Here is a 25092-nt window from a genome sequence, read left to right on the forward strand (position 1 = left end):
CATTTTCCTTTCATCATCAAGGTTTTATCTTTTATCATCGGGTTTTAAGCAGTATGAAAAAATTTTATGGGAATAAAATTTAAATATAAAAGGAATTTGTCTCCATATATTTTGTATTTAAATATTCTTATGCTGTTGAGGAAATTTTGCTTTTCTGATCTTCAAATTCTATGATTTGCATATTTTTGGGCGTCGCATATAAAACCTTATTTTCTAGTTGAACAACTGCATTTAATTCTAGTTTTATAAATCAAAATTATTATATTTAATTTTTTCATAACCATACAAGAAAATTTATTCAAAATTGAATTTTATTTAATTGAAATTTTATTTATATATAAGTAATTCCCATTTCTCTAATTCCACTCTAAGTTCAATTTCGAATAATTTCTATTGAAAGACGTACTTTAGACAATTAAAAAATTTTCATTATATTGTTTAATACCTAATTTGCTTCAAGTACTCATTACATAATTGACTTTCATCCTTTTGAAATAAATGATCATCTAGAAATTTTTTGGAAGTACGTAATGATGCATCAATATTACTAATTGGAATTCGATTCATTAAACAATGAATTTCTTTATTCTGACATTCATCATTCGATTTAAATGGTTTATGATAGCTTGAATTGTACGTTGTTATAAAATTATCTTGCTTAAATACTTCTGTTTTACTAAAATTTAAAATATATATTTAAATTATAATTGTAGCTTCATAAATAATCTTAAGTATTTCTTTAGGGCTCTTTATATTTAATAAAATTAATATATTTATTTATATTATATTAATATATTAATTATATTTAATAAAATTTTAAATTTAATATATCATTTTTAAAAATGACTATTTTTTAAACTGCTGGCCATACATTCAAACTCTTATATCTTTTGAAATCATAAATATTTCTAGATCTGCTTTGATATACAGTATAACAAATATGGCATTTTATCCAAATTTCATAAATATATTTTACTAAAATTCACAGAACAAAAATTAAATTTGAACCTGTTTCGTGTCCTCATAATATGACCATCATGCTTGTTTCCATTCTCCAATTTTTCATTTATCGTAGATTTTTGCATAAAAAAATCATTAGTTTGACCCAAAAATTTGTAATGTGATTCTGCTAACTAAATTTAAAGATACAAATTTATTATATGTACGTATAATTCATTTAATTGCTATCTTATATAAAAATTTTGGCTTGGATATTTTCACACATACACATATATTTACACATACTCATGTATAGTATATACATACACACATAATAATTTTATTATTGTAATTTTAATTTACATTCGTTGGAAATTCATTATCCATTGGATAACTTAAGTAATTATTTTGCCAGTCATGAATTTTTACTTCTTTCCTATAAATAGGTTTTATTGTAGTCCAATCTTCATCCATATAATATATGTAATCGAATTTTATAAGAATTTTGTCTAAAATAATTTATTACTAAAAAAATAATATTTATTAAAATAATAAATAAAAATTTTGAAATTTTAAAACTGTCATACAATGTTAGAAAATTTTAAATTTTTAATGATTTGAAATTGAAATGTCGTTTTGTAGAACAAAACCTCGGATCTGCTATGCAAACAATTACATATTAGGGTTTGGAAAGAAGTATGAATTATTTAAGTAGTTAAAATAATAAATTAACAAGTTTCTTATTTAAATATATTGTGACGAAAATTTTTCCGAAACTAGCACACTCATACTTAGAGCCTGTTAAAATATTTTTGTGAATTTTCACCCTAATGTACGAGTATTAATCACTTTTAAATAATTTTGACAAAAGGTACAATACCACTTACATGTATGAAAAAAAATTAAAAATTTTTCAAAAATTTATTTATAAATTTACAAAATAAATCTTACATAATTACAAAAGAAACATAATTGGCAACACCACAATGATTATTTTTATTTCTAGCTAATCGCATATAACCATTTTCACCCCAATCTGTACCCATAGAATTTTTTATAATCCAATAATCTTCAGATAAATTTTTATCTGTACCATAGCCCACAAGTAGCACATAATAATCAATAAAATTTGTACAATTTGGTTCATAATAAATACCATTTTTATATTTATAAAAACTATTTTGTAAATTGATCGCTATTCCAAGCGGTCCAATTGATTTTAATAATTTTTTTAAATGATCTTCATTACCATTTAAATAAAATACTTTCCAATCATTTATTGTGATTTTGGGTAATGATGAATTAAATCTACACCAAAAACGTTCTTCACCTTCATATGGATAATTTAATTCATAATTTATACCATCATTTTTAAAAATATATTCAAAAGAATAGGTTAAATGACCACCAGAGCATCCATTATTACCATATATATAACTGCAATCAATTAAATTTTGTTCCGATAATGATACAGATCGTCCAGTTTTAATATAAACTTGACTTTCTAATACACCAGTTGCAACAAATGCCCAATCTGAACGGCAAAATTCTAATATGTGCAATGAAATAAAAAAAAAAAATATTTAACAGAGATTTTTAAAAATCCTTCTTATTCAAAATTATAAATCAATAAATAAATAGCACCTCTATTTTTGACAATGTTAACAGCTCCATAATCTCTCCAATCAAATTTATCTTCATCCGATATAAAATTTAATGCATTTTGATTAATTTGCGTAATAACAATACCAATTTGAATGAAAAAATTAATTAATCCGTTAATATACATTTTCAAAAAAAAAAATTATATCGTATGTATGTGGGAACGAGAAAAATAAAATCGACCGCTTTTAGCGACTAAAACATTAACACTAATTTTGTTAACTTTCTTTTTAAAATTGTTGGGCGAGGATAATTTGCTTGCTGATGATTCATTCCAAATTCAGAATGATGTGAAATAATTTTTATACCGCGAAGGGTATATTCACTTTGATCAATCATAAAATCCTGCGTTGATTTAGTCATGTCCGTCCGTCTGTCCGAGCGCACGATAACTCAAAAACGAATAATGCAATCAACACCAAACTTTCACAAGTTTGCTGTGAACCCTATTGTAATTAGACCAATTTGGACAAAGGGTTCGGGTAGTTGCCATACAACTCCAAAAGCAAATTTTAAATAGCTAAATAAATAATAAAGTCAGACTTATAAAATTTGGCAGTCGTGTGTACAATTACAGGTCAGATATATTCCTGAAGTTTGGTTGTATAGCTTGACAGGTTCAAGTAGCTGCCATACATGTGCAAAAGCTAATTTTAATTATTTGGAAAAATATTAAAGCCAGATTCATGAAACTTGGCAGTCGTGTGTCCAATTAAAGGTCAGACATATTCGTGAAATTTCTGTAGAATGGTTTCGCAGTTTCTAGCAATTGCAACACAACAATGATAGGTGCTTAGTATAATTCTGTCGGTCTATACCGACTGAAACGTTTTTACTTATTTTTTAAACTGTTTATTCTTGATACCAAATAGTTTATGTTAAGATTTTAATTATTAATTTTTACATAGTCTTTTCATAATATTCGATATGTTGTTTATATTTATGCATGTACAAGTGTATGTAAGAATAATAAATTAAAAAAAAAACAAAATCAATTTTAGTTCTTGCTTTCTCAGTTAAATTCAACTAGGTTTTGAAACAAATACAGTGCGTTGTGAATTGGATGTTTCGCTCAAGTTAAGAATAATTACATAAATAAAAAAAGGAACAGAACTTTGACAACACGTCGCCAGTCTCTTATAAAAAAATTGTAACTTGAAATAATGCGTACAGAAGTTTCGGAAAATTTAAAACGTGGTTTTTAATATGAATTATATTATTTTTGTATTTGTACTCAATTTTGGCCTATAGTTTGAATATTTGCTTAAAATTATTGCATAATTTTGAAGATATATGACAACTATATCGCATAAACTCATATAATTTCAATGAATTTTCTAACAAAAATATAATAGCCAAAATTCATATAGGAAATACCTAAAAAGTCAGTCGCACGTAGATCAAATAGTTATCAAGATATGACCAAATAAGATTTAAAGTTATATGGCAGCTACCAGAAGTATCCATGCAATTTTAATGACTTTTATCAATTATAATAACCCTATTACTATATAAGTTTGCACGAAATTTCAGTACAACAGCTTTAATAATATACTTTTCGCGATATAGTCACATTGAAGTTGTGTAACATGTATCCAAACCACTGCTTCGATTACATTGTGTAATTAAATGGTGTTCTGGCAAAAATATGTTCTTATCTTATGGCAATATCTCAGACCATTATTTCTTAGTGTTAAAAACAGTATGGTAAATTTATAATACCCTTCGAATATACGATCATGGTTAAAATAATTTTAGCATTTCTTCAGAAATCATAAAATAAACATTTTGGTTTTTGAGCATCATTTTAAATATTATTTGAATATAAAAATTTTTAATTACATATATGTATACATATGTAACAAGAAATATAGAAGTATATTCAGAATTATATTTGAAAAATACTCCAAATCTATTGCCGCTATTAAGATTATGTATATATAGTTATAATATAGAAATATGTTGAATTTACAAACATATATATATATGTATGTATAACTAAATTTCTATATATATTATTATATTGGGAAATATATGTATATGTTATGTATATTTTTCATTAATAAGTACATATTGTGTATATATGAATTGTAAACTATTTATACATACATACATTAGAATTGCCTATCAGTTATATAATCATTAGCGCGTAATCTTAATTACGTTTTTTTTAAAATATTTGAAAAATTATATGAAACCAAATTAATGCAACGTTAACAAATTTAAGATTTCATTTGTTGAGTCCGGAACGGATGTTAAAACGTTAGAATTTTTTTTTTGTCAAATAAAAAAAATCAGAATTTCAGAAATTCTGAAATAGTACACAATTTTCCTTTGTATTTGTTATTATAATAAGCAATTTTACAAAATAACAAAATTGATTTTATATGATCTGATACCAAATCTGATCTGATGTACAGTTATTTCAATAAAAACTTAAATTTTGTGATTAGTAATCCGCATAATTTCTTTGTATAATTTTAACCATAACATATTAATTTTGTTTCATTAAAACATCGAACGAGTAATTATCTATTAATGATTTACTTTAATTGCCATTATGCACAGAATTATTATTCACAAACTATATACATACATACATATATACTGAAATATACTTAAACAATAACATACTAAAATATTTTTATAAAAATTTTTAATCGCACATTGTTCCTTTCAAAGCATAGCATTAAATTAGCTTGCAAGTATATACGTGCACTATACTAAAGTATTGACCTTATATACTATATTACGATGCATTTCATTAAATTTCCAACATAAAATTATTGTATCCTTTTTTAAGGACAGAATATGCGAAAATCATTCTATATTATGTATGATATATACATGCATATATATACATGCATACAAATCGATTTGAATTGTTTGAAGTTCATTGACTTAAGGATATTTTATATACATATATAGCTATTTCTTTTTGATATTTCAAAAGAAAATTCAAAGTAAAATATTTTAAAAAAGTAATATTGGACACGAGTTATTTAAAAAAAAAAACAAAAATGCTTTCGTACACAATCTGGATATTAAATATATGTTAATGCACTTATGCATACAAAGCAATTTTATACAATAAGAGTATGTTTGTATATGTATGTAGATAAAGAGAAAAAAAAAACACAATGAACTTTGTTAATGGCTTAACATTTTTATGACATGTTCAACATGAGAAAATTGTTCATTGAGCACTTGAACACGAATCAAATTTTCCTATAATTCACTATGAACAATTAAAAAATTATTCATATACAATATATGTACATATATGTATAGGTGTATATCACTTATGTTACCTACATAAATATAATTATGTATTTATAGTATATAATTATATAAGAAAAGTATATAAATTTTCTTTTTGCTTTACAAGCTTCTATAGTCATTTCTATTTTAATTTATAAAGTTATACTTTAGCAATTAAAGCCATTCAATTCCTATTAAATATGTATACATATATAAAATATATTTGATGCGAGTATTTAAACCATAAACGACCGGACATTTTCATCTTAATCTAGTTGGTTCTCATATAGAGTTTAATAAGAATATAAAACACTAATGAACGAGAAAATAAAACCTTCAAATTAAAATATTTACCATTTAATAATTATTTTCGGAAATCTAGTTTTCTAATTGTATTTAAGAAAGCAATTTCGATTCTCTAAATTCTAGATCGTAAATAATCTCTAAATAAAAGTGTTCTAAAACATAAACTGAAATAGTCAGATTGTATAGCCAGATATTCAAAAAATTAAAAACATAAAAATATTTTAAACAAATGTTTACTTCCGTCTGTTAATCAAATTTGTGCTGATAGAACGATTCTTGTGTCGTTTCATAAGATGATTGCAGTTGCAATATAGCAAATACAAGAAGACTACTTAGTTGAAATCAAATAATTTTAACCCAGATCTTAATAGGATCGAAGATTTAGGAAGAAAATGAAATATAAAATTCTGATATCCAAATAAATGCTGTTTTAAAGTTAACGCTAGTAGAAATGTGGAGTGAAAGAACTCGGGAGTTGTTCGAAGATCGTTTTCCTTTAATCCAAACTCCAACGAATGCATGTTATTCAATATTAAATTCATTGTACGAAATTGCATATTTGGACAGAATTTATTCATTATCACTACTTCATTACTTTTTTGCTATTATAAATTGAAATGAAAAATATTTTATCGTAATTATATTTAAAATTAAAATTGCATTCGAATGAAAACGTTCTTGTATAAATTTTAATATTATTTTATGTTAAGAGTACACCATTAAAAAAGTGTAATTTTTTTATGCTATTTTTATTAAATCTCAATTTTGGGATATAGAGAGGGAAGGGTTCGATATAATTTTTATTGTAATAATAAAAATATTGGTATCTTTATTCCGTCTATCAATTTTTCTTAAATGATCAGTGCAGGCTTGCAAACCAATAAATATTTATGTTAGAATGTAACTGATAAATCTACACAACACTTGTATAACAGATATATATATCCTTATACAATAGTATAACAGATTTCATCCAATATCCTTAAGAGTGATGTACTTAGGGTGCCACACATTTTCGTCGAATTCACAAATTCTATCAACTTAGAGCCCTTCTAATACCGTAATTGTCTGTGAATTACCATTTGTGCTAATGTTTTTTTTTAATTTTAAAATACACGCACATGTGCATAACATTAACGCGAATAAATTTTATATTTGAGAAGTTCATTGTTACTTTTTTAGTCCTTATTTCTAATTGTGCAGTTTTTTACATGTCCATTGTGTATAAACGGACTAAAAACATGTTATTAAATAAATCAATATGCATATATATAGGATAAATATATATAAAATTTTTTACCTAATCAAAAAGCTATTAAATTTCAGTGCCAATGTAATTTTTTTTTACAAAAAAAAATTTAATTTTATGTTTCCATATCCATATACTTTGTTACAAGTAATGAAACCTATTCCTTAAAAAAAATGTCAACTAAATAATATACTTTTATGTACTGCATATTATGTATATCATATTATAAAATAATAACTGTAATATGTAGCTGAACTTCTAATTTACGAAGGCACAAAATGAATATTTACGAATGGTATCGTACCTATATGGTGACAATATTTTATAAATATTCATACATACAATACAAGTGTAACAATTGTTTTACATTTTATATAGATTATAGATGTATGAAGCGTGAAGGATATAATAAGGTAATAAACTATGTACGACTGACATATTCCAACAGTAATGAAAGCAAATATGTTGTGTTTAAATAAAATTTGCACTATTATTAAAAATATCGTATACAATTATACCAAAATATTTAAAGTAAAAGCTTTATTGTTAAAAACTTAAGTGTATGCAATATGTTCGCACACCCCGATGAAAAATTTATTTCTCACTTAATTCTTACTTCTTTTAATTATAACAGAACATTTTGCAATAAATTAATTAATTAAAAGAATTCGGACCCATATCATTAGAATTTGAGTTGCTAATACTATTTCAAAATTTATTTTACTCTAACGTAGGCCATATTCTTTATTGAGAGCAAAACAGCAAATTTTGATGTGAGTATATATTCACGTTCCGTATTATATCTTAAAAATATTTTGCCATGCTTTCTGAATTGTATAAAATGCGTTTTCGAAATGCAAAAAAAACAAATCGTACATCTAAACAAGTTGGGATGTTTTTTGTAAAATTTTGACCTTAGATATTATCAGTATGATGTGTTAATTATAGTATTTAAATTGACATAATTATGATATTTGACTTTTTGCATTGAATTTTGGCGTAAAAAATTGGCAACGTACTGCAAATTTTAAAAAAAAATTTAATAATATTTGTAATATTATTTATAATATCGATTTGAAGAGAAATTTTCAACGTCAAAAAACCGAAATTTGGATTCCGAAATGCAGTTATTGCATTTAATTTTCGATTTGAATTCGCTGTTTGAAGGCTGTTCACAAACTTTTTTTTTGACATTACAGAATACTGACACACTTGTGTACCGATATATACATATGAATGTGCAATTTTTATATATGTACGGCAGTTTAAAGAAAAACCTAAAATTACTACATAATTTTAAAAATTTTTAATAACGGGAACGCCAGTGAAAACAAAGATTTTTTTTTTTTTACTTTTAATTGTTTCCTTTGAAAGTGTACTTACATACATACATTTTATAAAGTGTGGGAGAATCAATATTGTATAAAAAACGCATAAAAAAAGTTAAATTTTGTTAAGGGACAATATTCATAATGTACCCGTATTACATATTCATATACCTACATACATACATATGTATTAAAAGTATAAAGCATGTATGCATACTGGTTTGAAATTTAAATCAAAAGTATGTATGTATGTATGTGCACATATTTAAATACTCTAACTTTTAATATTTTATTTAATCCTTTTTCAGAAATGTTGTCTGTTTTTTATAGGTAGTTAATATTTTATAGAAATTTGGTATATGTTTACGATTGGATTACATATATGAGTATGACTGTAAGTTTGTTCTCGAAAAGGATCACGTAAATAATGTGTATATATACATGTGTATATTAAATAATCCAATTTCACATTGTCTGTTGCCATATTTTTCTAAAGCCAAAAAATAAAGATTTACTATTTATATGTATAGATTCGTATGTACATTTGTATATATGCATGTAAATAGTAAATTGTATTTGGAAAAGCAAAAAAAAAAATTAAGCAAAAATATCTGTAGCAGATTTTTCCGCAAAACTGCTTTGAATATCTTATATCTACCAAATTACATTTGGAATACAAATTATGTATACATTGAATAAAAATGTATTGGTACATGAAATTTTAATACAATTGTATATAAAATGTTACATATATATGTATGTATATATTTTATGTAGAAATGTTATAGAATACAATAGAGTAGTGCAAAAAATATTAAGCTTTCACTTTCGTAAGATTTAATATAATAAATAATATTCATATACATTTATGATGTCTATATTCAACATATGTTTGTGCATGTATGTATACAATTGGTATACATCGCCATATGTATGCTTTCCAAATTTTGAAAGCAGAATCAAACTTTTTCTCGCTGGAGCTACATATTATACATACCCGTATTTTATAAAGTCATATGTGAAAATACATACACATACACATAGATAATTCATTGCAGAATTTAAAGTAACAAACCAAATCATATTCACGTGCAATATAGATATGGATAAATTTGTATGACAGATAACTGTAAATAATAGTATTAATATGTTATTATTGTTGAATAGCAAACCAAATGTTATTTGTGTTGGAACATTTCGTATATAATATTATAGAAACTAAAAAGGATAACATAAAGGGAATAATTATTTCGTACATTATAAGAGTATGCGTACATTTTCAAAATATGAATATAACATGCGTTTTTTCAGTGAAAATGAAAATAGTGTAAATTTTTATATGATTTCTAAATTTCATTCTCGAATAATTAATAAATGTACATTATATTAATATATACATATATATACTTATTTTCTATCTTGATACATAACATTATAATATTATGTATAAATAGTAGAAGTTCATTGTAACAATGAATTTATAAAGAACTGAAATATTTTCGTTCCTGCAATAATTTCTATTATTAATGACAATAGTAAAATTGCAATCAAGGCAGTAAATAATTTACCTTTTGTATGTAAGTGATTTTAGATCAGAAATATTTTGATTGTTGTCCGCTCAAAATTTCTGTTCAAATCTTTTTGGTATGAGACTAGGCTCAATGGCAATTTTACTCTCTTTTCTCTTACTATTAATATTTGAAGAAGATGTACGTATCTACATATGTAGGTTTTATATCGAAATTATGTTTAATCAAATTTTTTATAGAAATTTATCAAAAAATATGCATATATAATGTATTCAGCCCAAACATAAATAATAATAATTATACATACATATACATTTACATTTTTGTTGATTTTACTGTTAAATAATTAATGATAGTGATATAACAATGATAATAAAGAATTACAAAGATTGACCACGTTGAAATTTGGAAATTTCTTTTAATTCAAATAAACTTAATAAATTTTATTATGAATAACAAACTATGGTCATCTTTTAACTTATAGTATGAACTGCTTTCAACAATGTCTTATCAATTGAAAATCAATAAAAATAAATTTGTTAACCATTAAGATATATTGGAATTTAAAAAATTTTATAAGAAAAAGAAAAATATTTTACAATCTCGTGACAATTTTTTTTTTCAAAAATCTAACACTAATGTTATAATAAATTTAAATTTAATCATAATAACACTATTTTATATTGCATAAAAATAAAAGTTAAATTATGTGAATGATTTTTATGAAATAAATTTTATTTTAAAATAATATCGTAATACTTCACATGAAACTTATTTTTGAGCTTGTTTGATCTTCCGAAATAGCTATATGTATGTATATATGTAACTCGAAAGTAATAATTTTTTATAATTAAATTCAAATTTTTCTGCATGGTCGAAACTTAATTGTGCATTAATCATATGATAATGAAGTCCTCCACATACATATGTACATACCTCTTACCTTGCACATATTTACGGTCTTTGTTAAGAATTCAAAACAACCGAATTTTTGCATCCATATTCTACATTTTATTATGACTATACTATGTATACCCATATGTATAACTTATCGGAAATAAGGTATGTACCTATGTATGTATGCATGAATTTTCAACTCACAAATAAAATGTTTACAGTAAACTACATTAGATAACCATTAGATTAGATTCTATAAGTATTTTTAATTTCTGTGAATTTTCAGTTGGCTGCTTTTGAAAATTTCGTTTTTGCGGACTATATTTTAGAGTAACTATTTTGTTTTTTTTCACATAATTTTTAAAAGCACTTATGAAGTGTGTAATATTTTCTATGTGCATACAAATTAACGTAGTATATAGTATATGTTTGTATCTAATGTAAGTAAAGTACACAACTTTGATTTCTTTTACCTGTTTATTTTCTCCGTTAAAAATTTAGAGTTTGCAGACACAGCATCTTCACTTTTCTACAGACAAAACGTCGCATAATTTTCATGAGCTTTAAATAAATTTTTTAAAATAACATAATGTTAACTAACAGATATCTGTTAAGAAAAAATGTTAGCATTTAAATTGACAACGAGTTCACAATAAAAAAGCTTTTAATACATTTTATTATCTTTAAATTCAAGTATATCTACTGCTCCTCTAAACATGTTGATTTATCTACTCCAAATGCGAAGATTTATCTTCAAAATAAAGATTTTTTGGCTATATATTTTGTGAAAAACTTCAGAGTAAGATTTTTAAAATTTTTAAATTTTACATACAAAAATATTTTTTTTTTTTTAATAAAGATTTTTTAATGCTACCAAAGTTTTTCAAAATTGGAATTTTTTGTATCTTTTTCCATATTTTACAAAGTTCACAAAAAAAAATCACTTTGAACAAAAAGTCTATTTAATCGGCAACGCATGGTGATAGAAAATTCTACACCCTACTTTCGTGATAGAAAATTTTTAATGTTCTCGCTGTAATTAATTCTATAATAATCGACTAAGCACAATAATTAAATGCACAATTCAATTTGTTCAATTTAACTTCCATTGAAAATCTTGAACCGTTCGTCAAGATTTTTTTTACATAATCTTCAAAATTAAGATTTTATTTTAAAAAAATTGAAGATTTTTGAGATAATATGTTTGGCAATACTGCGTCTAAACTAAACGAATACAAACTTTATACCACTTTGCATAAAAATGTTCTCCTGATGATGTGAGGTGAATAAATCTGACGCCATTAGGGAACTCAGAAGTTGAGCTTCCATTTTTAAATTCATCTAGAATAGTTCAACGTCAAATCTTTCCCTCTAAAAAACTGTGTTTTTATAATAATAAATTAGTATTTAGCACTTTTGGATTTCGTTTCTGACTTAAATAGACGCTTATCGTGTTTTCTTGAATTATTGTTAGTGACAGTATATGATAACAGTATTAAAATGACAGTATATGATATTGCATTTACATAACAATAGAAAATGTTCACTATGAATGAAGAAGTTTAAATGACATAATTCAATTTAAAAACAAATTTGAAGGAAACGGGGCTGAGTAATTTATAATAATATGTATGTGTGTGGAATAGCACTAAATGAAAACAAGAATAGAAGTTTGTTCTCCTTTACCAAAGCCTGAATGTAATTTTCATTATGATGTTAAAAAAAAAGCCGGTAACGAGTTTTGTTATAATCACTTTGAGTTCTAATTTCTTTTAAGCTTTTTTGCAGGAAAAAATGTGTACATATATTAATGTAAATATCGCTTGGTAAATTCTGACAACTGAGATAAAAGCTCAGGAAAATAAACAAAGAAAGAAGTGAATGTATGTAAAAATAAAAAGAGTAAACGCCATTACTTAAAGGTGACCATTTGGTTTAGAGAAAATTGGTTGTATTTCAAATTGTGTTTTGAAGAACTTTGTAGAAATGCAAACCTTAAGGCTGTTGCAAATAGATTGAATTTTATTACATATGTCAATGATATATTCAATAATGTAAGTATTTACCTTGGAGGTCGAAATTACGTTTTATTTGTACTAGTTGTGTTGGTCGTACAATCGCTTATGAGTTTTAATATTTCATCGGTAGAAAATTCAAATAAAACATGTCAAATTAAATCAATTTGATTGTCTCTTGTATTTCATGTTTTCTTTTGTATAAAAACGATACCTAAATCTTTTACTAGCATTTTTTTACAGGTATGGTTACCACAATTTAAAAACTGACACTTGATATTTGAATTTCGCTTTAAAAATGCATTAAGCTCAATTTTGCCAACAAACGCTCTCTTCTCCAAACAATATTTGTTTACGAATGAGCAACAAAGTAAGAAATGAAAAACCACACAAATAAAAACATTTAATAAAAGCTTTTTTCTTATTTTTTCTCCAGCTTGGAGATTTTACATTTATGTTTGCTTTTCAGATATTCCATAAAACTGTACAAAGTAACATACAAAAATATGTGCATATTTTGTTTCTGTTAATGTTATTTATTAACATTTCTTTTCTGTTAAGTGAAATTTTAAAAGAAGGGAACAAAATAATACAAAAAAAAAACAATAAACTTTTTTCTCTGCTTTGCTGTGCTGTTTACGGTACGGTACTTTTGATTTTATCGCAGTAGCAAAAGGCAAAACAAAGTGAATTTAGAACTTAAATTCAGTTGAATACGAGCGTTTGACATAAAAGGTGTATTTTTACGAACGGTTACGGTAAAATTTGTAGAAAAACAAATTCATAATTAGATTTTATGTTGCTTTGGAAAATAAAATGCTAAACATAGTTTTCTGGCTTTATAAATAAAAAATAATCAACAAGTAACATAAAAATTTAATTAATAATTACTTTTGTACTAATAATACCTAGTAAAATTAAAATATTGAATTACATACTTATGTATGTATGCACATAAATTTTATTATTGTAACGCGACATTTTTTTTCGAAAGTGTGAACTGTGAGTAAATAAATGTATTAAAGAGAATTAAAGTAATTTGTTTTTGTATCCTTAAAAATGTGCCTATATGCTAATTCTAACTGATTCTAAATAATGCAGATTTTTTGAATTTAGAATTTTTTTTTATTATTGGTTTCATGAAGAATTTTAATCTGCAGTGAAAATAAACTTCTAGGGAATACACACTTTAATACAAAGTTTACTAGAACGATTTTTGGATTTTATTGTACGAATATTAAAGTTTTTTTTTAAAGAATTTCACAAAGATGATAACGAAAATTTACTAATTTTTATTTTGAGTAACACAAATATTGTAAAAAATATGTAAAATCTATAAAACTATAAAGTTTTTCCATTGTACTTGCAAAAATTTATATCTACATAAATATTGACTCTAACCTCAACTTTTTTATTGAACCTGGCGTTAGTAAAGTGAAACAGGTTAGCACGATAAAAAAAAATATAAAACATACCTAACTATAGCCACTATTTTGTTTTGGAATGCAAATAAAATTTTGTTTAAAATTAAGCAAAGCAATAAACTAATTAAAATTTTCTAATAAAATATTAGCAATAACTTAAACAATAAGCAATTATATATTAAAATTTTAAATACGAAGTTTTTTTTAAACTAAAAGGGCATAATGGAGGTATGCTGTTTGAAGATGGCATCCAGATGCAAGTAAGTACTCGTACAAATTAAACATTAATTTAAAACAAGTTTCATAAAATTTAATTGTATAAATAAATTTATAGGTAAGAATGCTTTATATTATATTAAATAATAGAGATTACCTACCTACATAACAATATTAAACTTTACTTATTAGTGTGTATTAAACTTCACTTGTTTTGGTTAAAAAAATCTATTGAATCTACCTGCACATATTATTATACATATGTATGTTGGTCTGATAATATAATTTTAAAAGTTGAATTTAATCTAATCTCTAATTAAATTTCAAATGCTTTTTGAGTATTTAATATGTATAAGCGGATATAGGTTAATATATGTCTAAGTACTTACCTACCTACCTAAAATATAAAAAGCTTCTTTATGGTTAGTTTATATTCAGATAAGGAATGAATACTGAAATGAATAAGAAAAAATTAAAGCAGAAAATTCCAGCTGAATATTGTTTTTAAGTGCACTTTAAATTTATTATTTTTAATACTCGTACTTATATAAAAGTAGGTACCTACCTAGTTTCTTTCTTTTTGTTTTTGTAATTTTTCGGCTCCCAAGAGTCTATCTACTAGAAAGGAAAAAGAAAATATTTGTCATGGATTCGAAAGTGCAAGACAAGATTTTTAAATTTATGATCCCTAATAAAAGATGCTAAACTATTTTTTTTTTTCATTTACTTATTTTACTTTTAAAGTTATCTGCTTACCCATGATCAAGAATTTTCTTATACAAAATCTGGATTATATTTTGAGGATAATAAATTTTCAATCAATAAAAATGGTTCCAGAATGTCTAAAGAAAGTTTTTTTTCTGCATTTTCTTAATAAAGTAAATACAATAAATAAAAAGGAGTATGTTACAATAAATGAAATATATGCATACACACCATATGTAAATTGAAAAGTAGATGTGAATTTACTTGTATTATGCATTTATACAGTGCAGTGACATTTTTCAGGAATTTTCAAGAGTAATAAAGCTCCTAGAATTTTTAGATAAGTAAATTTGTATGGGTATGTAGGTAGGTAGGTATTCAAATATTCTGATGTAAATATACTTATGTATTAAATATATATATATATATATATATATATATGAGTAAATGCAATAGATTTTTCAAAACTAATATGAAACAAGAATGAAATCAGCTGTTTTTTTCTCCTTCTTCCTGAGTTTTAATGGAAACTGGAAATACATAGAATGTGATACACGAGATATACATACTGTGTGTTTTAATGAAATGTATCAAAATGCATAGTATGTACTAATATAAATTTAAAAAGTATAATTAAATTTTTATTGCGACTATATTTTACTATATGTATGTATGCATTTACCATATAAGTATTTACACATATGTAGTATATATAAATAATTCGGTTTTTTAAACAAACATTATGCATGTATGTTTATTAAGCAGAATTTTGAATATAATACTTTTTCGTTGTATAACAATCAGAGGGATATGTGTAGAAGAATATACATATATATATATACAAGTGCAAAAATTTGGTACATGTCACATAATTGATCCTATATTTTAACTCAGCTGTTTATAAAAAAAAAGGCGTGAATGAAAAATATTTTATATTTTAAAGAATAATCCGAAATTTGTATATTTTGTTGTAAGTTTAAATTTGTGTACTGTATAATAAATTTGTGAATGAAATATTTATTAATTTTATTTCATGATTTGTTCAATATAGTTGTTGTAGTATTTGAGGAAAAAATTGGAAGTTCCAATTTTATTCAAAAGCGGATATTTTACACAAAATTTTTAGGTAAGCATTAGATTCTTATTAATTAAAACTAATTGTTTTAACCACAATAATTTTATTATTTTTTAAATTTAAAACAAATCACTTTTTTTTCTAAAATTTTCCTTCAATCAACTGCAGGTTATTTTCTAAATTTTATGAAATTTTCCTATTTAAATTGCTGAACTGAAATCATTTCCTTCCTTCATAATATGGATCAAAGTTCATTTAACTAAGTTTGTAAGGGCCTCTAATGTTTATAACAATGTTAATTTATGTTAAATTAATAACTAACTTTAAATAACTGAGTTGTTCGGTTTAATTTAAAAGCAACCAATTCTGATTACTCACTTAAGATATTTAATATTTTTATTTAATTACTGAGCGTTATTTTTAATCTATTTTAATATTTGCATATATTTTTCTTCTGTAGTTAACTAAATTCTGTTTTGGTCAGTTTATTTTTTCCTTTAGATCTAATTTTTTCTTTAATTTAATTGCAGAAATATTTTTTTGTACAAGCAAGCACTTTAAGTACTTACTATAAGTATATTTGAATATAACCTAAGTACATATACATATATAATTATGTAGTTATGTCAGTATTTATATGAAAATGCAAAAAATAAGTAAGATCTTTGTAAAGTTTTCAATTTTCAATTTTATAAAATATGTTATAAAAAAAAACTGATTATGTTGCGGCTTAAATTTTGGTTAACCAAAATTTTTATAAATTTAATTTTGCAATACCCAATTAAAAATACTCAATTCAATATAATTACAATTCCTTATAAAGAATTTAAATTTTAATATCAAATTTCCTTGTATATTTTATTTATTTATTCCTTCTTGTTGCATATTTTTATGAGCCTACTTATGTAAGTACTTATAAATGGTAATTTCATATTTAACTCTTTAATGTTATAGATTCGCATTCATTTATACAATTTATTAACAAAAATTTTTGGGGAAATGACCAAATGCTTAGTGTTTTTAATGTTACTTATTATATAGGGACTATTGAAAAGTAGTTAAGTATAATACTTTTTGTTACTTTGGTTCTACTTGTAAGTGTTGGGTAAAAATACAATTTTATTTTGAAAATTTTATATTTGGTAATTTTAAATTTCAATATAAAGCGGTGGTCAGAAATGTTAATATGTATTTATATTTAACTTTACCAAAAAAATTACAGATTTTTGCAAATGTATGCATATACAAAAAATTTTGTACTTAAATATTATTTTTGCTAAAATTATAAAAGAAAACTTCCGTATAATTTCATTGTCTTGAGGCAATATTCGTAATACTTACTTGCATAATACATAAAAAGTTATAATCTTCACACTTTGCTGGTTTAAATACTTTTTAAAATAACATATCTTTTAACATGATTCAATTAATTTACAAATTGCAATTTGTTTGGAACTTAAAAGAAAAAATTGCCTAAAACCAAAATAGAAACAAATTAATATTGTGAATATATTTACATAATATCGAGTATTTTAGGTAAATATTTTATATATATATATATATTAAGTATATATGTATAGTATACATCTTTTAAATAAGTATATATACATAAGTATGCTAATACATGTTTGAATAAAATTATCGTTACTAACGAGTTAACACTTTAAGTTAGTTAATAAGTTGATAACTACAAAATGTTTTTCTTTTAAAATAATATCTTTGTCTACTTAATTATAATAATTATAGATAATGTTAGCAAGTAAATAAGTATATGCTAAGTATGTGTAAGATGCAAGTTAACAAAGTGAAAATTTAAGATTTGCGATTTAGATTTAATGAACTCAATCAGTTAAATTTCATGCATATACTTAGTGTAAATATAGGTATAAAGACTGCGCTTATACTTGCATGCAACAATAATAACAAAATATAAGTAGGAAAACAATTTTTAAGTACAATGACACTTTCTTTATCAATCAAATACTCAAACAGTGAATCGGTTTTCACAACAGTTTTGAATCTTTAATTTTTTCAATGTTTTTTTCTTATATTTTAGATTTAAATGATTTTTGCTTGTTTTAAACTTGCTCTGGTCTTCAAATACGTTTATAACTTAAAAATAAAAGACAAAAAATTAAAAAAAAAAATTACAATAAACAAACCAGAAAACTTGCTACAAGTTAAATATAAAGAAATCTGACACAAAACATTGAAATAAAAAGTACAAAATGCTTGTAACTAAGCTATAGGAAGAAAAAATCAATAAAATGAGCAAAAAAAAACATTGTTCATGAAATTTTCTTTTAGCTTTAAGAGACTGTTTTTTATGTAATTATAGGAGATTTGCTTAAGGTTTTGGTTACTACTTTAGGTAAGAAAGAAATGAACGAATGGAATCAAAACAGAAAATGAGTAACCAGAAGTCAATGGTATTGAAATTAATGTCTATGACGTAGATGATAATAGTTGTTAGATGTACTAAATAGGTTAAATGAAAGTATAAAATCATTAAATGCAAAAAGAAATGCTATTCGCACATTGTGTGATGTTTGTTATAACTATTTTAAAAGTTCTAAACTTACAATGATTTCTGGTAATTATCTCTTGTCAGATTTTTTTGTGGAATACTCTCCAAAGTGCACTGTTTTCCACTCAATTCTCTTATTTTCCCATTTTGAACTTTAGATTACTTCAAATAAGTTAAGACAATAGGTTGAAAATCTCTGTTCGCCTTTAAGAACCAATATATGTTAGCTACTATAACATTTGGTTCAAAGAAGTCATATAGACCTACATGAAAATTAAATTACAAAAAAAAAAAGAAATTGCATTTCACATAATTCTTTCTGCTTTCTTAAACGATGTAGAACATCCCATATATTTGTAAAAGCATATAAATATACTCCTGAACCGGAAGATATAGGAGTACAATTATCATAGTCTGGTATTCACATTTAAATTATTAAACACAGAGTAACCAGAAAAATAATGTAAGTAAGAGTAGTACTTGTGCTATAAATAAAAAGTTATGTAAATACTTATATGTAGAGTATGTGTACATAAGAGGTAAAATAAAGTTTCGTGTTGTGATTAAAGGGGAACTTCCCATATGTCACATATCTGTATAATTTACATTGTACATATAATTGCATATGTTCTCATACGTTAGAAAAAAAAAAACAAAAAAAAAATGTTTTAAAAAACCTTAATCAAAAATCATTTCTCTTTCATTTCTTTGTCTGATCTGAAAAACCACACAACATGTAGAGTTGTATACGTACGTACGAGTATAGATACTTACTTAAGCACTTTATTAACCGACGACCAAAGACATAATGCGAGATTTTCTTGCAGTATTATTTTTGTTTTGTTGTTTGTGTTTTTAATATTTCTATGCAAAAATGATTTTTTCTTGTACATTGCGCTTGCACTATGCTTACCTATACTTTGCTTAATGTTGAAATTCTTTTTTATGAATGAAAAATTACAGTACTTAAAAAGTGCACAGTGAAAATCAATTTTTTTTTTGAATTTTCATGAGAGCATTATTTGAGAGTAAAAAGTTTCCTACTCTTAGTTGGAGCTGAAAATTTCATTTTTTTGTGTTTGCTTTTTTCTTTGTTTTTTCCTATTGAAAATTATTATGTAAATAAATATAGAGGGAATACTTACTAAAAAGGTAGACAAATCAAAATGTATTTGAAAAAAAGGGGTAGCTTTTAAATGTAAAAATTAAATTAAAAATGTAAGGGTTGATATACAAGAGAAATGGGTAGAAGGAAAGCGAAATTAAATGCATGTAGAATATTCGAATTTAAAAATTCTGATTTTTAATTAGTGTTGTAATTTTAATAACTAAGTACATAACACTAAGGGGTATGAGTGCTTGAGGTAACTATGTAATTAAGTAGTTTGAATATTTTTGTGAATTTTGATTTTAAATTTTACGATTGGCCTTTTTTGTTAGTTTAGAAAACCACTCATGTATAAATACTTATAATTGGTTTTTAAAGAGTGCAATTTGAATTGAAAAAGTTTTTTCTTTTATAATCTGAAACATTATTTTAAATACTTTGTATTTTTTTTTTCTATTCAAACTTTTCAATTTTCAATCAATGAAGTTATTTCAATTTCAATTTCAATTTATTAATTGAATGAATTTGATTTCATTAAAATCATAAAATTATTTGTTAATTGTAAATTTTTTTAAATATTTTTTTCATTGTTCAGAATGTAGAGTGAAATTTTCTATTAAAATTAAGTTTTTTAATTTGTAATGGAATAACCTTAAGAAGCACGTGATTTTAATTTGTCCTTGTATTTTACCTTAAATTTTCAAACACCCAAGATTTTTTTTTATGATTTTCGATCACTTATTTAAATTTAAAGTGCACACATTACAGTCAGCAATTTTTTTTAAATGTTTTAGAAAATTTGGTTGTTTTATAAATAAGTATTTGATTATTATTGTGTAGAGTTTCTACTTACTTATATCAGTGCACACTTACTATAAATTCGGTGATAGCATTTAAATTTACTAGTATGACAGTATTTAAATTTATTACTCGTAATATAAGTAAATCTGTTAATTTTCAAAATTATTTAAGCTCCTTTCAAATAACAGCAAATCCTCTAAGCCGCATACGTAATTTTACATGCATTTTAATTAAAATAAATTATGGAGTTTCAACAAATAATATTATTCATTTTAATCAAGTAAACTTACTTAATAAAAAGTTCAGTATGTATGTTTGCTAGTTACCTTAATACTATAAATGTAATTGAGACCATATTAATGAATTACAATAAAAGCATGTTAAAACATTTGTATAACAGAATTTTGTATTGTTGCATTCCATTTTGGGTATTAAATTTCTCCAAAAATAGAAATATGCAAAAGTTATAGATTATGTCTGATTAGTTTATAATTGTATATGTATAAATAAATAAATAACTATAAGTAAATATTTGTAATTGAAAATTATCATTTTACAAAATAATATTGTAATTTCGGATAAATAAAAATTAAATAAAAATTTAAAAAAAAAAAAATTTAAATTACGAAAATTTGTTTCGCAATACACACAAAGAAACGAACCGATATTTGTCAAAAAAATTTATAATCAATTAATTTAAAAGAAAAATTAAAATTTTCCGATCTAAATATTTTAAAATATTTTGAATGCCGACTCATTAAAAAATTAAAATGAAATTTAAGTATGATAATTTAGAAAAGATTCGGCAGACAAGTGTCGGTAATATTCAAAAAATATTCTAAATGTTTTTGTTGAAATAAGTATTTTAAATTGTTCTAATTAAATAAAAAATAATCAAGAGCCGTATTCAAATACGTAATATTAATTATAATATTGTATTAAATAAGTATAAAAACTGTTAAATAATTATTTGTGACCGCAACTCTTAAATAATGAGAGTCATAATGGTTTCATATTTTCAAATACTTGCCGGCTAAAAATGTCAACACTGCTAAATAAGAATACTGACACGCTAATCTGCAGAATATTAGAATCTTAATATCCAATGGCTGTTTTTAAAAAAATATAACAATTTTTCCAACTTTCCTGTTTATTTCTTTGCATATTTATTAAATTATTTTTAAATTAATTAAATTTTATCGATTCTGTCCATCATTTTTATTGTCTATATATTTTTCTAAGTTATTTGTATACTTACATTTCATCTCTTATAATATTGATGGGTATTAAAAAAATCTCAATTTTCTATCTATGTAGTTATTTTTAGAGCTATAAAAAGTATTCAATTTGTTTTTTAAATCGGAATTCAAATAGAAAAAAAAAAGAAACGAAAACAAAAATCAAAATGTTTTGAATTCATCAATGAAATTTCAATAAAAATTATAATAACTTTCATTTATGGTAAAACTAATTTTAGCAAAAATAATTTTTTAAATCTACTTACTTATATATACAAAATATTCTTTATATTGTAGTTATGAAGAATTTAAATGAATTAAAAATAAACACGTTATTAACATAACAATAGCCGAAATATTTTAGAAATAAATTTTTAATAATGATGATTTCTTTTGGTATTTTTGAATACGTAGCTGATGTATGTGTATGAAACAGAAATAAAATTAAAAATTTATTTAAAATTTTGTGTTTATTTGAAGTCGGAATTATATTCCGGATTCAACTGGAGCGAGACGATTAATTTTGCCCCGTGTTTTTCTAACTATAGTTTATCACTTAAAGATAAAAATTATAAAATTGTTAAAATTAAATTACTTATATTTAGTTAAGCAACAACATTTTCATTGAATATTCTTGAACCTGTTTGAACGACCTTACAAATATTTATACAAGTAGTACTGATAGAACATAGAATAAAAGTATTCTACATTTTGTATTGCTAGTTAATTTTGAGAAACCGTTAGGAATATAAAAAATCTATAACTTTGCTTTTATACCATTATTTTTTATTTTATTTACTAGGTGTAAGTATGTAGTTAGTTAAGAAACAAAAATAAGTACATACTTACATATGTAAAATTCAAATCAAATGAATATTTTGCTTGACAAACACTTCCAATAATGTAATCTGTGCTTCGTTTACTGTATCTTTAACCTTAAGTCTTCAATTCCAATTTAAATAAAGTTGTAATAAGCATATTAGGAACAACTTAAGCTGCATAAAATATTGCTTTAAAATTTTTTAATAAAACTTTGTTTAAATAAATTTGGATCAAATAGTCTGGCGTCATATTGATATAATCATATAAATAAATAATAGTGTAATAAGTACTTAAGTATCCCAGAAACAAGTTACATTCTTAGTGTGTCATTTTTAAAAATAAAAAAAAAAACAATTAACAAATGAATCCATTTCACACCTTTTTCTATAAAATTGTTGCATGAACGTGTTTATATGTGTGTATTCTTTTTTTCCCGTTTATAATATTAATAGAGCATTAAACAAAATAAAACCTATGTATATTTTAGCTCCGAAATTTGACTTATGAAAATATTCGAATGTTGGTGTATGTAAAAGAAATATGTTAGCAGTAGACAGTGGTTAATGGTAGTTGACACACGCTATTATTAGAAAATTTAGTGGTAAATGCCTTATTCGTGGTAATTCAGTGGTAATTGCCTTGTGTTCGACTGTTAATGCTCAACATTTGAATAGAAATTTGCAAGTCTAAGCAATGATTGTTGTGCAAAGTATGATTACGAACTAATAACAACACCTTTATACAAGCTAAAATTGAAAAGGCTGAGTTTTCGTATGCAAAGTTCTTTAATTCATAAGTGTATGAAATTTTTAGGCTTATAAATCAAAGTAGCATGATGGTTACCCTATGGTTGAACTGTATTTACTTTTAATTTTTCATATTTGTTTTCGTTCTAAACTTCTTTTTTTAGAATTAAAATTTTTAGAACAGCAATAGGTAACAATAAAAAGTGGAAAAAATTCGCGATACTTATTGAATTGTTGATCTTTCCTATTAGCTTATTATTATTTATTACTTTATAAAAACCCAAAAAACACGAAAAATATTTTAACAGAAAATAAGTAAAGAAATAAAATATGATTTCTTTATTATTAGCTTAGTATCAACTCGATATTAGTTTTGTGCACCTTTAGCCAAACTATAAACAATTTCATATATGAACGGATCTACTTGCCTGCTACATACTTACAAATAAACTTTCATACATACATATATAAAATTGTTTTTGGTTATTAGTGGGGCTTCATCATGGATTATTGACACATGGTCATGCCATGACGCATAATATTTGTTTTTATTTACTTTTTGTTTTACTCTCCGCTCTTGTTTTGATTACTTGTATACTTTACGTCACTGTATATTTGTACATAGCTGTACTTATATTTTTTAAATACATATTTGTATTAAAATATAAATGTTTCACTAAAAAAAATTGCTTTTATAATTTTTTTTTGATTGATGGATAAAGAGCTCTAGTCAGTTTGAATGAAGTTTCGAATAATACGTACATAGTTACATGTAATTTTTATAAAACACATTGAGAATTCAAATGGAAATTTAAGTTACATGACTTACAATAATACCGTAATAATATACATACATATATAATATGGAGAAAAACTAAAATGAAAAAAAAAAAATTAATAAAAATATTTGAGCTCAGAGGAAATACTTTCAAATATTTTTGGAAAGTGAAATTTGGAAAATTAAGTATTTTAAGAGTTCAATTTTTTCAAATTTGCCGCAAAAAAATTTGTACATGCTTATGAATGTACTTACATATGTACATATGTACGTGTATGCGTATTTCCCTGACAGTTTACAGTTGTACTCAGTTTTCTGTTTTATTTCTAATCACATAATATACTGGGTAAAAATAATTTTAGCAGATATTTGTTGATTATTATTATTGTTAAATAAAAATGACTTCGGTGAAATATTGACAGTTTGAAATTTAGTAAAGGAATTTTGGTTAGAGTGATTGTATTTA

The 25092-nt window shown here is 23.8% G+C and overlaps 2 protein-coding genes across 2 annotated transcripts in view; one reads left to right on the top strand and one right to left on the bottom strand.

Annotated features, from left to right (window-relative positions):
* Positions 1 to 1886: 1886 nt before the first annotated feature.
* Positions 1887 to 6002, bottom strand: LOC129610873 (cathepsin L-like). Its single transcript, XM_055523643.1, has 3 exons — positions 5987 to 6002; positions 2584 to 2634; positions 1887 to 2488 (listed from the first exon to the last, which is right to left on the bottom strand). The coding sequence occupies exons 1-3, from the start codon at positions 6000 to 6002 to the stop codon at positions 1887 to 1889; spliced, it is 669 nt and encodes a 222-aa protein (XP_055379618.1).
* A 7911-nt stretch (positions 6003 to 13913) lies between these two features.
* LOC129610924 (uncharacterized) overlaps positions 13914 to 25092 on the top strand; it is a 121452-nt gene continuing 110273 nt past the window's right edge. The window contains exon 1 of the mRNA XM_055523746.1: positions 13914 to 14870. Coding sequence (XP_055379721.1) covers positions 14833 to 14870 — 38 coding nt within the window. The 5' untranslated portion in view covers positions 13914 to 14832. The remainder of the gene's footprint in view (positions 14871 to 25092) is intronic.

Source organism: Condylostylus longicornis, unplaced genomic scaffold (assembly GCF_029603195.1).
Source record: "Condylostylus longicornis isolate FDR11 unplaced genomic scaffold, ASM2960319v2 ptg000048l, whole genome shotgun sequence".
NCBI classification, from domain to species: domain Eukaryota; kingdom Metazoa; phylum Arthropoda; class Insecta; order Diptera; family Dolichopodidae; genus Condylostylus; species Condylostylus longicornis.